Source organism: Prionailurus viverrinus, chromosome F1, assembly GCF_022837055.1.
Source record: "Prionailurus viverrinus isolate Anna chromosome F1, UM_Priviv_1.0, whole genome shotgun sequence".
In the NCBI taxonomy this organism is placed as follows: domain Eukaryota; kingdom Metazoa; phylum Chordata; class Mammalia; order Carnivora; family Felidae; genus Prionailurus; species Prionailurus viverrinus.
Window position 1 is genome coordinate 25,225,226 of NC_062577.1, and position 18,509 is coordinate 25,243,734.

General features: G+C 37.7%; 1 protein-coding gene across 4 annotated transcripts in view; it reads left to right on the top strand.

Annotated features, from left to right (window-relative positions):
- Positions 1-18,509, top strand: part of ACBD6 (acyl-CoA binding domain containing 6) — a 202,739-nt gene that overhangs the window by 159,865 nt on the left and 24,365 nt on the right. For all 4 annotated transcript variants that reach the window (XM_047840187.1, XM_047840188.1, XM_047840189.1 and 1 more), the window contains exon 7: positions 18,364-18,394. In XM_047840187.1, coding sequence (XP_047696143.1) covers positions 18,364-18,394 — 31 coding nt within the window. The remainder of the gene's footprint in view (positions 1-18,363; positions 18,395-18,509) is intronic.

An 18,509-nucleotide genomic window follows, 5' to 3' on the forward strand; every position in this document is an offset into this window, starting at 1 on the left:
CTCCCTCTCTCTCTCTCTCTCTCTCTCTCTCTCTCTCCCCCCCCTCCCTCTCCCTCTCCCTCCCTCTCCCTCTCCCTCTCTCTCCTCCCCCTCTCTCTCAAAATAAATAAATTAAAAAAATAAAAGCACTTCTTTATTCACACACAGTATTTAAAGATGCAAATGTTTAAGAAAGAGTCTTTAAAGATTACTAATCATACCATCAAGAAATGCTTAGGGTCTCTCTATACTAAGCCTACTAATCAGTCATCTTTCTAAGCTTGAGACTTCTAGGGATAAGGAATTCAAGGACTATTAAAGTAGCTGTTTTATGTTTGGAAACATCTTTCTATTAGAAAATTAAGTATCTGACTCCCTGAAATGTTCTCACATTCTTCCAAGTTCTACAATGTGTAGCCATGTAGAAGCAAACTCAGTTCCTCTGTTTTCAGATATTTTCTCTTTCATGTCTGACATGACATAATTCAAAATTACTGTACCATCCAATTAAAACCTTTTTCAAGCTCTTTGTATATGCCTTTAACAACATTTTTCACCCAGATTCAATACTACTAACACTGTAGGAGTCATCTAACCCAGAGAATAGCACCGTATTGTTTTTTTTTAATTGCTGCATAGCCTATTACCACACATTCAGCAGCTTAAATCAATACATGTTTATTATCCCATGGGCTCTATAGTTCAGGAGTTGGGGTATGGCTTATTTGGATCTTCTCAGGGTCTCTCAAGGCTGCATTCAGAGTAACAGCCATGCTGTGTTTTCATCTGGAAATTGGTATTGTCTTCCAGACTAATTCAGATAATTGGCAGAATCTAGTTACTTGTGGTTGTAGGACTGAGGCCCTCCCTCAGCTGGAGGCCATCCCTCTCCATAGGCAGTTTACAACCTGGCCAACATGGCTGTAAAGGACAGCTCTTTCCATGCCATCTCTTCCCTCCATTATGGAAGTAGTATTCCTTATATTCACAGGTCCTAGTGATGCTCAAGGGGAAGGGCTTGCATACAAGGGCATGGATCATCAGAGATCATTCTAAAATTCTGCCTGTCACAGGGACTATCACTATCCTCATGTTAACATTATCCCAACTCTTAATACATTCCTAAAGTATAATTTGTTCTTCGAGTAGCTGCATCAAACTGTGAGTGAACTTATTCCTGCTAAAGACCCATGTCTTCAATTTATGCTTCTCTAAGATATTTCCTCCACACTGTAGTTCATGACTATTTGGTCCTTTGTACAGAATCTTACATTTATCTGTTAAATTTCATCCTGTTAGATTCAACTGATCCAGGCTGTCAACATTTTGTTTCTCTCACCCAGTATACCTACCTGTTTCTCTCACCCAGTATACCTACCACATCTTAACTTTGGATGGATTTCCAAAACTTCAGATCAGAATTCTAAATTTCCAACAAATGCTATTAGTTTTCAGGGAGCTGCTATAGGCCAGACTTTCTATATTGTAAAATAACGTAACTATGAAAAATTCAAGGTGTTTTAATTTTCCATCATAATGGTAGTACCCGCTCATAGAATATATAGAAAAATAAAACAAAGGAAAATACTGCATAGATGTATATCTATTTACAATGTAGATTTTTAAAAATAAGTTTTCAATATGCCATATTTTCTTGTTTCTTTGCTTGTTTTACATAGTTGAGGTCTTACTGTAAACACATTTTTTTTAACTTTATTTATTTTGAGAGAGAGAGAGAACAAGAGAGCACGTGAGGGGCAGAGAAAGGAAGAGACAGAATCCCAAGCAGGCTTTGCACTGTCAGCACAGAACCTGATGCAGGGCTCGAACCCAAAAACCCTGAGATCATGATCTGAGCCCAGATCAAGGGTCAGATGCTTAACCGACTGAGCCACCAAGGAGCCCCACTGTAAAAATACTTTTGATTCTTCCATTTACACTTAATAATATTGTGATGATTTTCTAGGTTATAAATACCTTATGACCATCATTTTAAATTGCTATATAATAATCCATTCAACACATGTATTATTAACTTGTCCTATACTGTTGGGCATTAAATTGTTCCCAGTTTCTTGCTATTCTAGATAATACTAGAATGAGCTCTTTTTTTCCCCAAAGCTTTTAAAATATTTGAAGTGTTTTTTTAAGATAGATTCTAGAGATGCTAAACCAGAGGCAGTGAACATTTACTGAGTGTTATGCTTATGCTCTTTGCAACAACAAATGAAAGTGCCTATTTCGTAGCACCCTCTGTGGATGGGGAACTTTTTTTTTTTTTTACCTAGCAGACTGAAAATTTTCATTGTGAAAGTAAAGAATGAGTAAGTATGATCAGAAATAATCATTTCTTGGGTTTCTTTGCTCTGTGTGTGATTATTTACCATACAGGGGGTTTAGAATAGAGCAGATTGAGGTATATTGAGTTTTAACTGTACAATATTATAGAAACAGTAATGCTGTAAGCAGAACTCCCTTCAGAAGAGAAAGCAGCTTGGCTCTGATATCTTACATACCTTACGTATGCTAGACTAGCTTAGAAGGTTAATCTTTTAAAATAAACCAACAGCTTCTCAAAATATGCATACCTGAAAAAGTACAGCAATCAACTGAGGAGAAGTAAACATGAGTGTATAATCCTGAGGAGTAAGATTATTTACCACTGAATGTGACGAAGGTGTGCTGTATGTGAGACTATAACTTCGGTTACCTGTTGTCTTTAACTTGCGAAAGTAAAAAAATTTAACCACTCTTTTCCTTACTTGTATTTATTTTTGTTGATTTCCCCTTTCTCCTTTTCAGTAGCATGGTATATTTGAAAAAAAACATGGATTTTGATGTCAGAAGAGTCTGAGACCTTGGGCAAGTTATATATAATCTCTCTGAGCCTTACTTTACTGGAAATGGGAATAAGAATGCTTATGTAATAGGGTTGTTGTGAGAGATCAAAAGAAATGTTTATAAAACTTTCAGCATACGATAGGTATTCAGCCAGTGTTTGTTCCTCTTTCTTCCCTTAGTCTAAGAAACTTGTAACTATCTAGCACCTGTTGGAAAGTTAAACATTTTAGATTAGTATGGGTTTCAAATAACTGAAGTACAGTTAAATTCTGCTTTTCATTTTTTAGCTGATCTTCTATAAACATTTTTTTCTAACATATATTCTATACTTCACTGCCTCCTTCTTAAATTGTTGTTACTATACCGTGGGTATTTATAGAGAGTGTGAAGCATAGGGCCAAAAAGCTTCTCTTTCTCTCTTGCGATTGCTAAAATCGACTGGTTGGTGCACAGCCCAGCCCACTGTATGGCTAGCTATTCTCTGTGGTCTACAATGCCTGCAACTTGCCACCTCTGTCACAGCTGCTCATTTCTGCCGGCTGCTGCTGTTGCTGCCCTCATTCTTCCTCCTCATTACTGTTAGTCTCTGCTAGTCCTCCTGCCATTTCTCTTCTCCTTCTTTCTCTCCAGGTTTCTTCCGTTGCATCTCATAGTTCATAGGCAAATTGGACCTTCATTGCTTTCTCAAACCAGGTAGAAGGATCCTTCTATACAGTGAGCCAGCTGGCCACAGCATGTTTAATGTGGTCCTTATCAGCATTTTTCCTCCATACTGTGGGCCCTATTCCAGATACTTGAGAACGCTAAACAAGTCCTTGGATTAGTGAGGTGTAACTAGATCTGGTTTTCTTACAAGTCATTTATTTTTCTTTAGTCTTATTTAACTTTAATTTTATGCAGAGCTTTGTGCTAGTTACAAGGGATGACAGTAATTGGGGTGTCATAGGTTAAATTATGCCATAGTCCTTTCAAAAGAGCAGGAGAACACGTATTCACGAATAATACAAGCTAAAGAGGGGATGAGAGAGACAAAGTTTTAGTTAAGAATTGGGAAGGCTCAAGGTTCTAGTGGAAGTTCTAAAGCAGAGTGGCTGGCTGCCTTTGAGTCCAGTCTCAGAGTGGTGGGTGATAGCTTTGAGTCCCTTCAAGAGTCAGAACAGAGAAACAGGCTAGATGGAGGGAAGCTTTCATGATTCTTTTCCATTTCAAAGGTAATGGTAGAGAATCACTTAATGGGATTGTGGGCACATTTTTCCTTTTCTTACTTCTTTTTCTTATTTAAATTTCATGTATTATTTTGTCATTCCTTTATATTCCTTATGAATTTTTATTATTGATTTGGAAACAGGACGTGGAGGTATAGTGGAGGGTTGCACATTTCTATACTTTTGTAGTCTGAATTTTAAGCATGGCTGAATTTTTATACACTCTAACTTTATTATGTGATTTTGTTTATTTTAATTCAACTGAGTATTTTTATTTTACCCTAATGTATAATCCCTTACAAAGATTTTAAATGTATAACCAATTTTAATTTATTGGAATTGTTTTTGCTGCTGTTTATAACAACTCCGTATTTATTAACCTGGAACATTTGTTTTAAGCTAAAACAGAAAGGGAAGGCATAAATAATCATGACAAACAACCCTTTTCTGGTGTGGTCATTTGAAATGAAACAACTAAAAAATTTAATCAACTTAAATTTTAAAAAATTAGCTGATATAAGTTGTAAACCAGATGAGTAAAAGCTTTCACTTACTCATTCTTGACATTCAATTCCATTTATTCTTTGTAATATATTTTAAAACAGAATGTTTATAAAGACTAAGGTTTGGTTTCCTATATCCTGTTTTGAAGTTATCAAGAGAAAATGTCTAGAGTCATATTCTTGCTTTAATACAAATTCCACTTTAATACACAAAGTGGAATAGCAGAGGTTAAGATTTTGCAAATACAAGATAATGTGTTTTATATAAAGTATCATAATCATAATAGTAAGAGTATTATAATATAGTAGTTGATTTAAAATAATTATTAACTATGATTAAAAACTGAACAAGCTTTATATTAATGAGTCATTACCATTGAGTTCATTGATTGAACATTTCTTAAGTGCTTATTATGTGCCAGGCATACAAAAGATGAATAAAAGAAGAATTTGCATTTGAGTCCCTAAAGACTGCATTATGATTAGTGAGTAATGTAAAATAATCGTCTTTCTTTGTTTCACTCAGAAACCTATTCTTTAGACATATCAAGGCACTTAGACATACAAACAACTCAGAATTGAGGAAAATTCTTAATGTCTTTTTAAAGCCTATTCCCTTCTCTAGTACTCTTGGAAGACAGGAAACATAATAGAATTAGAAGACAAGCTGATTGTCCTCCCATCTTTCTATTCCCAACTTGCCAGTCAGTTCTGTGATTAGAGTCATGGTTCTTACGTTCATGTCCCTGCTCTAATTGATTTCTGGGTGGACATGCTCTAAGTCGAAAGATCAAAACTCTCAACATTTTACATTAAACACTAGAACACTTCAGCCCGTAGCATGTGAACTCAAAAGCCCCAAATTAGACATGGTGATCTGAGGAACATAGCAAACGAGAAATGTGCGGGAGGTAACCCTATCATGCTTGTAATTGTGAAGAGCCATTTACAAGTAGTCATGATTCTAATTGGTTTGATCAGTTTTTATTGCAAAGACCTAAGTAATAATTAGAATCACTGAAAAATAAATGTAAATATATACATAGTATTCAGATTCAGAGAAAATACAAAGGAATAGTAACTTTTTCTTGTTAAAAAATTAATAATAATATTAAGACATTTTGTAAAAGTACAAATAATAGATATAAAGAAAAAGATTTTAGTCATCTTTAATCTCAGCCTTGAGGTAACCCCTTATCACATTTGATGTTTTCCTTATCTTTTTTCTGTAGGTAGGTAACACACTTTAAAAACAAAAAATGGGGGTACCTGGGTGGCTTAGTCGGTTAAGGGCCTGACTTCGGCTCCAGTCATGATCTCACATCTCATGAGTTTGAGCCCCGCATCGGGCTCTGTGCTAACAGCTCAGAGAGAGCCTAGAGCATGCTTTGGATTCTGTGTGTGTGTCTCTCTCTTCCCCTCCCCTGCTCCCAATCTGTCTCTCAAATATAAATAAACATTTAAAAGATTTAAAAAAAAGGAGGGGATCATTGTGTACATAGTTTTATAACCTATTTTATGTATTTATCACATATATCTTCTCTTTTCCATAGATATGTAATTTAACATAATTTCTGATGGCTGCCTGGTATTCTGTCACACAGGTGTATCCTACTATAGCCATGCCACTGGTGAGATGCTTGTGTTGTTCTCTTTTGCAGTATGTTAGCTAGATTATAAGCTCCATGAGCACAAAGACACAGCCGGTTTATTTATCATTGTGGCCCTCATATATAGGCTTTCAGAAAATAGGTGCTTAATTCTCCTACCCTTCCTTGTCTGCACCTACGCAGCTAAACATGCCACGTGTTTACACAACTGTGCTCACTTCAGAGTTGTGACCATTAATCTCAAGTGCCGCCCATTTGAGTGCCAGCCCTTAGTGCTGCCCAGCACTTACACTACCTTTCCTTACTTCATGAAGTCTCCTGCCCTGTGAGATAACACTTTCATACTTCCTCTTCTCTCCTCAAAATCCAGACACCTCCTTCTTCAGCTTCATTCTCTGCTAATGACTTTTCTTCCCACTTAACTGAGGAAGCAAGAGTCATTTTTAAAAAACTGCCACAAGTTCTTACCATCACATCTACCCACCTCTCTGCATCTGTGCTTATAGACCCCCTTCCCTCCTATGAGTGTGTATGAACTACCTGTGCCCCAAAAGCCAGCCCCTCTGCTTATATATCATCCCATCCTACTCAGGGATCTTAGTCCACATACATATCCTTTTATGCATGGTCAGTTTTCTTTCTCTTCTTTATAAGAATTGGTGCTATCTCTGCCCCATTTAACTGTCCCAACTACTGCCCCATTTCACTCCTCCTCTTTATGGCAAAATTCCGTGGAAGAGTTTTTTGTGTTCTCATCCCTCCTTTCCCATTAGTTCTTGGACCCACTTGAATGAGGTGTCCATTTCCACTATTCTTCCAGTTCTTATCAGGAAAACCACTAACTTCCACTTTGCCAACTCTAGGGATCACTTTTCAGTTGTTACTTTACCTGAACTATTTAGCCGCATTTGGCATAATTACTCCTTCTCGAAATACTTTATTCTCTTCTGTTTCAGAACATTACGCTCCTCTGGTTTTCTTACTACCTTATTGGCTTTCTCAATTCCGTGGGTTCTTTCCTCTTCAGTAGTCCCTTCTCAGTTCCTTTGGTTGCCTCTTTTGCTATCCTCTTGTCTTGGGATGCCTGAGAGCTCAACCTTTTCTCTTTGCACAATTCTTTGGTGATCTCATCCATTCTCTGGGCTTTAAATATATGCTCACAAATCTCAGATTTATATTTCTATTCTGTACCTCTCTCCTGAACTTCAGACCCATATTCTAACTGCCAACTTGACATTTCTCCTTGGATGTCTGATAGACATCCCATACTTAACCTGTCCAAAACCAGACTCCCGAAACCTCCTTGGCTCCAGTCCTTCTCATCTTAGTTAATGGCAATGATATCCTTGCTTCTGAGGCCAAATTCTTGGTGGAATCCTTAACTTCTTTCTTTTCTTACACTAATAACCAATCTATCAGCAAATCCTATCCCTTCTACCTTCATAATATGAACAGAATCTGATCACTTCTCACCTCGCCTTCTGCTAACCCTTTGGCCCAAGTCTTCTCATTTCTTACACAGATGGTTAAAATAAGCTCCCTGGGTGGTTTTCCACTTTCCCTTAGTCTCTTCTCAGCCTAGTGGTCAGGGTGATCCTCTTAACCCATAAATGAAGTCAAGTTACTCCTGCTTAAAACCTTCCAGTGATCTTTTACTAAACTCAGAATAAAAGCCTACAAGGCCCTGTGCCCTATGGCCCTCTGTTACCTCTCACACCTCATTTCCTATTACTGCTCTAACTTGCTCACTCTGCTGCTGTCACACACTGGCCCCTTTTTAGTTCCTGAAACATGCCAGCACATGACCATTTCAGAGCCTTGCTCATCTTACTCCCTCTATTGCTCCCCCCCCCCACCGCCGAAAGTCACAGAGCTTGTTCCCTCATCATTTTCAAGTTTTTCACCCCCAGTAATTTTTTTAGTAAGGCGTGTGTTGACTACGTTATTTTAAGCTGAAACCCATTGTACCTGCCTCCAGTGTTCCCTGTCCCTTCCTGCTTTATTTTTTCTCTACATCATGTATTATCATCTAACATATTGTGTATTTTACTTCCTTCATTTATTTTCTGTGCTCCTCTCCTCCAAAACTAGGATGGAGATTTTTGTCTGTTTTTATTTACTGCACTGAGAACAGTGCCTGGCACATAGTAAGTGCTCAGAAAATATCTGTTAATGAATGAATGTAAGCATTAGCATCCTTGGCATATAAACATGTGTACAAATCCATGATTCATTTTTTCTTTCACTCAGTGAAATGTTTGAGTGTTTACTGTGTGCCAGATACTGTGCTAGGTACTAGGTGTGTAACAGTCAAAAAGTCAGACAAAGGGGCGCCTGGGTGGCTCAGTCGGTTGAGCGTCCGACTTCGGCTCAGGTCACGATCTCACGGTCCGTGAGTTCGAGCCCCGCATCAGGCTCTGTGCTGACAGCTCAGAACCTGGATTCTGTTTCAGATTCTGTGTCTCCCTCTCTCTCTGACCCTCCCCCTTTCATGCTCTGTCTCAAAAATAAATAAACGGTAAAAAAAAAAAAAAAGACAAGGGACCTACCCTTGTGGAGCTCATAATCAAATGAAGATGACAGAGAAATACGTTTTTAAACTATAAATTGTAGAAAGTGTTATGAAAGAAACAACCAGGGGATTGAACTGAAGAAAAGCAACAGGAGGTGACCTCTCTGAGGCAAGCAGTGAGGGAGGACTTTCTCTACATGGATGAGAGAGAGGCTGGGACTTGAAGGATGAGGAAGGATCCAGCTATGTGGAGAGCAGAAGGAACAGCGTTTTAGGAGATCAGATTAGAAAGTTAGGCAGGGTTTCCTAGGTCCAGTGGTTCTCAAAGTATGGAATGGGAACCCCTGGAAGTCCTTCTGGTCTTTTCAAGGGGTCCATAAAGTCAGCACTATTTTCCTAACGACACTGTTTGCCCTTTTTTGCACTCGTTCACTCAGGAGCAAGCAGTGGCATTTTCCAGAGGCCACATGACATGGTATCACAACAGACTGAATGCTGAATAGGAGATGAATATCCAGTTATTTTCTACTTAGGCATTAAAGACATTTGCAAAAATGTAAAATAATGTCACTCTTCTCAGTGTTTTCCTTTCTTTTGGAAACTGTATTTGCATTTAAAAAATTAAGTTACTTATTATAACAGATAATGATTTTTAAATTTCTCAACTTTAGTTTCTAATATGGTAAATATTGATAGATATAAACCACCTAAACAGAAGCTCTTTAAGGCCCTCAGTAATTTTGAAGACTTACTATACAAGGGCCTTCAGACCAAAAAGTTTAAGATCTGCTGTCCCAAGTTATGGTAAGAGTACTTTTTGTACTTTATTCTAAGAGTGATGGAAAGCCGTTGAAGGATATTAAACCGAGGTAGTGATGTGATCTAATTTAACTTTTGAAGAGTTCACTCACTGCTATGTAAAGAATACACTGGAGTGGGCCAGCAGTGGGGGGGTGGGGACACATATGTAAAGGCATTGCATCAGGCCAAGTAAGCAGTGATGAAGGGTTGTACTGAGGTGTGGAGTATTAGTTTGTAGAACTGCCATAACAAAGTGCTACATACTAGGTTGCTTAAAAAAAAAGGTATTTATTGTTAGTAGGGCCATTTTTCTTCTGAAACCAGTAGGGGAGAACCTCACCATGCCTCTCCGAGCTTCTGGTGTTTGCTGGCAGCCCTTGGGATTCCTTGCTTTATAGATGCATAACTCCTGTCTTTTTCCAAATAAGGTCACAGTCTGAGGTAATGGGAGTTAGGATTTTAACATTATGGTGCGTAATAGGGGGAGGCAATGAGGACGAAGAGAAATGAAGGTGTCTATTTTGGAAGTAGAACCAGAATGGGCTGCTGGTTGATTAGATCTAGAGGATGAGGAAAAGAGAAGTCAGGGGTGGAACTCCCATTCCTGGCTTGGGAAGCTAGATGAATAGTTCACCCAAATGACATACCATTTATTAACATGAACACTTGAGGATGGGACCATGTTTCTTAAGGGATACATTCCCAGAAGTGGAATTGCTAGGCCACCATTTTCTTGAGTATGCTCATGCATTTTTTCTTCCATACAGACCTTATTTAGTGTTATTAGTACTGTTTTAGCATTATGTAGTATTATTCTATCAGGCCGTCCTGATTTAAACAATCAGATATAGTAAAATGCAATATTGTAGCCCAGTTCACCTAGGTAGTCGAAGAATTTAGGCAAAAAGAAAATAAAAATAGGAAGAGGAAACACATGCCCTGAAAGAAGCTCTAATGATCAAAGTGACATAATTAAGAGTTGGCAAAGTCCTTTGAGATCCAAAAAGTATTTCAAATTAAATTTCTTGATGGGCATTCTGGATATATGTTTAATACCATATGATAATGTCTACTACAGTTTCCCCTGCTGTATGAAAAGCTGGCCTTAGGTAAAAATGTCTAAGTTCCCTAGTAACATGGTGAGGCTAAAGATGTCAATTATAAGGCAGCCAACGGAATGGGAAAAGATATTTGCAAATGACATATCAGACAAAGGGCTAGTATCCAAAATCTATAAAGAACTCACCAAACTCCACACCCGAAAAACAAATAATCCAGTGAACAAATGGGCAGAAAGCATGAATAGACACTTCTCTAAAGAAGACATCAGATGGCCAACAGGCACATGAAAAGATGCTCAACGTCGCTCCTCATCAGGGAAATACAAATCAAAACCACACTCAGATATCACCTCACGCCAGTCAGAGTGGCCCAAATGAACAAATCAGGAAACTATAGATGCTGGAGAGGATGTGGAGAAACAGGAACCCTCTTGCACTGTTGGTGGGAATGCAAACTGGTGCAGCTGCTCTGGAAAACAGCTTGGAGGTTTCTCAAAAAATTAAAAATAGATCTACCCTATGACCCAACAGTAGCACTGGTAGGAATTTACCCAAGGGTTACAGGAGTGCTGATGCACAGGGGCACTTGTACCCCAGTGTTTATAGCAGCACTCTCAACAATAGCCAAATTATGGAAAGAGCCTTACTGTCCATCAACTGATGAATGGATAAAGAAATTGTGGTTTATATACACAATGGAATACTATGTGGCGATGAGAAAGGTATGTATGTGTGTGTGTATGTATGTATGTATGTATGTATGTATGTATGTATATACCACATCTTCATTATCTATCAGTGGATACATGAGTTGCTTCCCTATCTTGGCTTCTGTGAATGTTGCAATAAACATAAAGGTGCATATATCTTTTCAAATTAGTGTTTTCATTTTCTTTGGCTAAATACCCAAAAGTGGTATTACTGGATCATATGGTATTTCTATTTTTAATTTTTTGAGGAAGCTCTATTCTGGTTTCCACAGTGGCTGCACCAATTTACATTCCCACCAACAGTGCATGAGGGTTCCTTTTTCTCCACATCCTTATCAACGCTTGTTATTTCTTGTCTTTTTGATTCTAGCCATTCTGACAGGTGTAAGATGATCTCTTATGGTTTTGATTTGCATTTTCCTGATGATGAGTGATGTTGAGCATCTTTTCATGTGTCTGTTGGCTATCTTAATGTCTTTGGGAAAATGTCTAATCAAGTCCTCTACCCATTTTAATCAGATTATTTGAGGGGGATAGAGTTATAGAAGTTCTTTTTTTAAAAAAAATACCACTCTTATTTTCCAACAAAGGTTTGTTTTTCTTTGTTTTTGTTGTTGTTTTTAGTATAATTGATGCACAATGTTACATTAGTTTCAGGTATACAACCTAGTGATTCAGCTTCTCTGTATGTTACGCTGTGCTCCCCACAAGCATAGCTACCATCTGTCAGTCACCTACAATGCTACAACGATGTCATTGACTATATTCCCCATGCTGTGCCTTTTATTTCTGTCTTAACTCATTTCATAACTTTATATTTTGGATAGTAACCCCTTATTGAATGTATCATTTGCAATATTTTCTCCTATTCAGTAGGTTGCCACTTGATTTTTGTTGATGGTTTCCTTTGCTGTGCAGAAGCTTTTTATTTTGATGTAGTCCCAATAGTTTATTTTTGCCCTTGTTTCCCTTACTTGAAGAGACAAATCTAGAAAAATGTCACTAAGGCTGATGTCAGAGAAATTACTGCCTGTGTTTTCTTCTAGTTTTATGGTTTCAGGTCTCACACTTAGGTCTTTAACCCATTTTGAGTTTATTTTTGTGTGGTCCAGTTACATTCTTTTGCATGTAGCTGTCCAGTTTTCCCAGCACCATTTGTTAAAGACTGTCTTTTTCCGGGGCTCCTGGGTGGCTCAGTCAGTTAGGCGTCTGACTTTGGCTCCAGTCACGATCTCACGGTTTGTGGGTTCAAGCCCTGCGTCAGGCTGTGTGCTGACAGCTCAGAGCCTAGAGCCTGTTTCAGATTCTGTGTCTCCCTCTCTCCCTTCCCCTCCCCCATTCTCACTTTGCCTCATTATGTCTCTCAAAAATAAATAAATGTAATAAAATTTTTTTAAAAAGACTGTCTTGTCCCCATTGCATATTCTTGTCTCCTTTGTCGTAGATTAATTGATCATATAAGCATTGGTTTATGTCTGGGCTCTCTATTCTGTTCTGCTGATCTATGTGTCAGTTTTTGTGCCAGTATCATACTGTTTTGATTCCTACAGCTTTGCAGTATATGTTGAAATCTGGGATTGTGTTACCTCCAGCTTTGTTCTTCTTTCCCAAGATAACCTTGGCTCTTGAGGCTCTTTTGTGGTTCCATACAAATTTTAGGATGATTTGTTCTCATTCTGTGAAAAATGCTGTCGGTATTTTGGTAAGGATTGCATTGAATCTGTAGATTGCTTTGGGTAGGATGGACATTTTAACAATATTGGTTCTTTTAATCCACGAACCATGGAATATCTTTCTGTTTGTTCATGTCGTCTTCAATTTCTTGCATCAGTGTTTTATGGTTTTCACAGTATAAGTCTTTCACCTCATAAGGTTAAGTTTATTACTAGGTATTTTTATTCTTTTTGGTACAATTATAAATGGGATTGTTTTCTTAATTTCTCTTTCTGTTACTTCATTACTATTGTATAGAAATGTAACAGGTTTGTGTATATTAATTTTATATCCTGCAACTTTACTGAATTCATTTATCAGTTCTAATCGTTTTTGGTGGAGTCTTTAGGGTTTTCTATATATAGTATTATGTCATTTGCAAATAGTGACAGCTTCACTTTTTCCTTACCAATTTGGATGCCTTTTATTTCTTTTTATTGCCTCATTGCTACAGCTAGGACTTCTAGTATTAAGTCGAATAACATGGTGGGAGTGGACATCCTTGTCTTATTCCTGATCTTAGAAGAAAAATTCTCAGTTTTTCACCATTGGATATGATGTTAGCTATAAAATATGTGTATCTTGACTTAGAAATATGGCTCTTGATTAAGTTTGATAAAATGCTTCTAGCAGTAGGGAAAAACTCAGGACTTGGCCACAGAGTTTTATGCACAGGAAATAGTAATGTTATCAGTGGTTTAATGTTAAGGGATAAAATAAAGTTTCCTATATATCAGTTCTAAGCAAAATATTTAATATTTTCATCAATACTTCATTTGGTAAAATTAAATATATTTCTTGTATTTGATAGAGTGCCCAGTCTGGAGATAGAAGAAAACTAAGTTCTTAAAGAAATAATTACTAATAAAATGGAGACGTGATTAAAACAAAGTAAGAAAGGATAAGTGCAGAATACATGTGGGGAGAGAAATAATCTGTATAAATTCATGAGGGACCAGTTTGTTGTGTGCACCTATAGAAGAAAAGGAATCTGGAAGTCATACTGAATATAGTAATCATTTAGCCCTTAGTTAACTATAAACTCAGTCTCCTGTTCATCATTGTTTAGTCCCTCATTACATTACTTTATTTGGTATTATATTCCATACTATAGGAATTATGTGGGAACTTTTGTTTTTAATTCAGGTAAAAGAAAAAAGGTACATCAAGAAATTAAAAAATAAACCAATGAGGAAAGATTAATGTATTCATTCCCCCATTTCAAGAACATTTATTGAGCATACACTATATGCAAGATAACTGTGATGGGCACTGGGTAAAAGACATAGTACTTGTCTGCAAGAAGTTTACAGTCTTAGTGGAAGAGACAGGTAAGTGTGTATGATCTGCCCAGTGTAGAAAAAGAGGAGTTGGGGAGGTTTCCTGAAGAAAGTGAACTGAGTCTTAAAGGTTAAGGGATTTCCTTTTCCCCCAGATTCCAGACTAAATAATCTGAAAATTTTTCCCACTGTAAAACACCCAGCAGTGCAGCAAAAAATACAATAAGCATCCCTCTGAATGCAGAGCAGAGCTTTAAAAAAAAAAAAAAAAAAGCAAGGTAATTCTCCAAGGGCCCAAACACACACAGCTAAGAAACAGAATTTCAGAGACTCATTTTCTCTCCATCTCTGACCACTACTTCTCTCTGTGAATACTTACTCACTTTTTTCCTACTGAAGAAGTTTTCTCCAAGAAGTGAAGAATGTCTCCACTTGCAGTTTGGGTTCACACCTTCTGCTGTTGCTTCTTTAAAACTTTCTTTTATTTATATTTTGGTAAAATACAACATAAAATTAACTGTTATAACCATTTTTAAGTGTACAGTTCAGTGGCATTAAGCACATTCACACTGTCGTGCAGCCACCACCACCATCCACCTCCAGAACTTTTTCACCATCGCAGATTGAAACTCTGTACCCATTAAACAATAACTCCTCATTCCTTCCTTCCCTGAGCCCCTGGTGTCCACTATTCTGTTTTTCTGTCCCATTGAATTTGGCTACTCTGAGTACTTCGTGTAAATGAAATAATACAGTATTTGTCCTTTTGTGTCTGTCTCATTTCACTACACCATTTTCTTTTGCTTGGAGAGGAAAGGACCTTCTCTATACACATACTTCCATCCCCTAGTTCCATATTTTAAAATCCTGAGAGAAAAAATAGGATAGGTTTGGCTTAGCTTTTCAGACCAGGAGGATGATGGGTGCTATGGTTTGTTCAGCTTGGGTTACCCTTGCATCTTCCCCAGTTCTTTGTGTAAACATACCTTTTCATAGAGCCTTTTTTTGTCCTCTCCATCTAAAACAGCACCCCATATCACTCTAGATTCTTATTCTGCTTTATCTTTTCAGAGCACTTATCTCTGCCTATTATTAAATATACTTACTTGCTTATTACTTTTCCTGGCAGTAGAATATAAGATTTATAACATGAAGGACTTTGTCTGTCTTGCTTGTCTCCGTGTTTCTAGTCCCTAGATCAGTGACTGGGACATAATAGGAGCTCGATAAATATTTTTAATTAATTAACTGGAAATTGGGCTGAAGATACACATTTAGTATTCATTGGTAAAAGTGATTAAAAGAAATGGTTTCCACCTCCCTAGTGAAGATAACCAATTAGAAATTAAAAGAAACTAGCCTTTAATATATATGAATAGGGTGATTAAATAAGAAAGTTCTGCACAAATAGCAAGAGAACTACACTTTCTAAAGATAGATAATTGTGGAAAATAATAACCTTGCTTGATGGATGCATAAGTCCAAAATTATAATAGATTAAGCCCTTTCTGAAATTGTTTTTCTATTACTGCACATTTAAACCATAAATGAATAAACGAATGTGTAAACTCATCACATACATGCGTGTGAATGCGTAAACACACACACACACTCTTTTACTGATTAACATTGGAAGTGGGCAAAGTAGATATGAGTCTAAAGCTGTAATGGGCAGTTCAGTTCTTTCTAAATTCCTTTGGTGGTAGCCAGGCAATTCAGAACACTCTGGAGCACAACTTCCTATTGTCATGCTGATCACCCATCAGCATCACTTGGATTGGAACCTGTTAACTGTAGCTGCCTTCGCTCTCTTCCCTTACTTGTCCTTAACCTCAAGAGCAGGGCAAGGCAAAGGGGAGCAGGGAGCAAGGTAGGGGCTATATTGGAAAAGACAAGAAAGACGTAGGCATTTTGTAATGTATATAATTGTTGAATCACTGTGTAGTATACATGCGACTAATATAATTGTGTCAGCTATACTTCAATTAAAAAAAATTTTAAGGAGGCAAAAATGTTCTGTTATCTCCCTGACTTCTTAGTGCTGCTTTCCATCATTCCCTTAGAATTTATTATCCTTATGTTGCTCAATGAGCATCCACTGTTACACTTCAGCCAAGTCTACCCTACTCCCAGGGGCCCTCAAAATTACTTCTTTCATATCTCCACTCACTTCTCACACCTCACTCCCAAATCCAACAAGAATTCCCATTCTCTGGTAGGAAAACTGTTTAATTAAACTATACTGCAGGGCACCTGGGGGGCTTAGTTGGTTAAGCGTCCCACTTCGGCTCAAGTCATGATCTCACAGTTCATGGGTTCAACCCCATGTCAGGCTCTGTGCTGACAGCTCAGAGCCTGGAGCCTGCTTCGGATTCTTTGTCTCCCTCTCTCTTTGCCGCTTCCCTGCACTCTCTATCTCTCTCAAAAATAAACTTAAGAAAAAAAATGTTTTTGAACTATATTGCCTTAAAGTTGTCTCCCTACCCCCACCAGAAGTCACCCCTGTAAACCTTCTCTAGGTGTTAAAAAGCCCTTAAGGAGTGACTTTCTCACTATTTATCTGAACCAGTAAAGAACTTTCCTGTGACAGCTTTTTGCTTTCCCTCCTAGGGGATTAAATAGAACCATAGCCAAAAAGTTCTGGGAATCAATCCCCACATTCAACTTTTAAGAAGTGGGAAATGTAGATACGATGTACCCTAGAATAGTTGATTAAGTCATAATATCACCCTCTCCCAGTTATTCACAACAATTAAGCTTTTTTTAAATTTTATTATACTTTTTCACTTTTGAGAGAGAGAGAAAGAATGCAAGCAAGCAGGGGAGGGGCAGAGAGTGAGGGAGAGAGAGAATCCTAAGCAGGCTCCTCTCCAGCATGATGTAGGGCTTGAACTAGCGAACTGTGAGATCATGACCTGAGCAGACACATAACCAACTCAGCCACCCAGGTGCCCCTAAGCATTTATTCTTAATTATCAGGGCACAATAGGGCCATGCATATTACTAAGTCAATGTCAAATTAATTACTAAATTCTGCTTTCACTTGTACTTAATCCTGATTTATTTGTTGTTCATTAATATCATCACCTACTCTCAACTTAATAAGAGGCAGTATTGTATTGCTGGGGTGCCTGGATGGCTCAGTCAGTTGAGCATCTGGCTCTTGACTTTGGCTCAAGTCATGCTCTCATGGTTCCAGGGTTTGAGTCCCATATTGGGCTCTGTACTGATGGCATGGAGCCTGCTTGGGATTCTGTCTCCCTCTCTCTCTGCCTCTTCCCCACCCATAAGAACGCACGCACTATCTCTCAAAAATAAACGTTAAAAAAAAGGCAGTGTTGCTAAAAAGCACTTACCTGTGCTAAAATTAGTATATATAGTTAGAATATCTTGGTTTTAAAAGAATAAAAAAATTAAATCAACTATTGGAGTTATCTATGGGAACTCCAAACTTAATAACTTCTAAGACTTTGTGTGCTTTGAAATCACATTTCTTTTTATTTATTTATTTTTTCAAGTTTATATATTTGGAGAGAGAGAATCCCAAGCAGGCTCCACGAGCCCAGCATGGGTTTCAGTCTCACAAACTGTGAGATCATAACCTGAGCCGAAATCAAGAGTCAGACACTTAACTGACTGAGCCACCTAGGCACCCCTGAAATCACATTTCTTTATGGTATTTGCTCTGGTTAGGAAACCTAATATTTGAATCTAGAATTTATGAATATTTGAAAGGGGATTGAAAAGCTACTAACTTCTGAGAAATCACAGATGTCTCAGATATATTTGGTGATAAACTTAAAAAAACATTGTAATACTAGCTGAGATCAATGATACACAGCATCAGAGGGTTTTTGCCATTAATTGGGTAATCAAACTGCCACATTCTAAGAGGTTCCCTTTGGTTTAATATCTGCAATCTGGTTATCCTGTGACTCTGCTGTAGCTACTTCAGTACACAAGTTACCATTCAACACTCTCCTATTCTCCCAGGTAGAGCTTGGCCAAAAGTTACTGTGAGGCAAGAAGAACTGTATTTGATAAACCTTTAGAACTTTGGTATATCAGATATATTGCTATAGCTTGTGTACTTCCATACTTCTGCAATAACTTAGACTTCTAAAATGTGTTATTTGTTTCTTTTACAGGACAATGAAGGTCAAACAGCTCTACATTATGGTAAGATGTCTCTAACTTATTAATAACCATATTTGGAGGTTTTCTTTATTTGTTTATTTCAACTTTGTCCAACCCTGTATAGTGCTTGGAAAAAGGCCTGGACAGTTGGTACAGC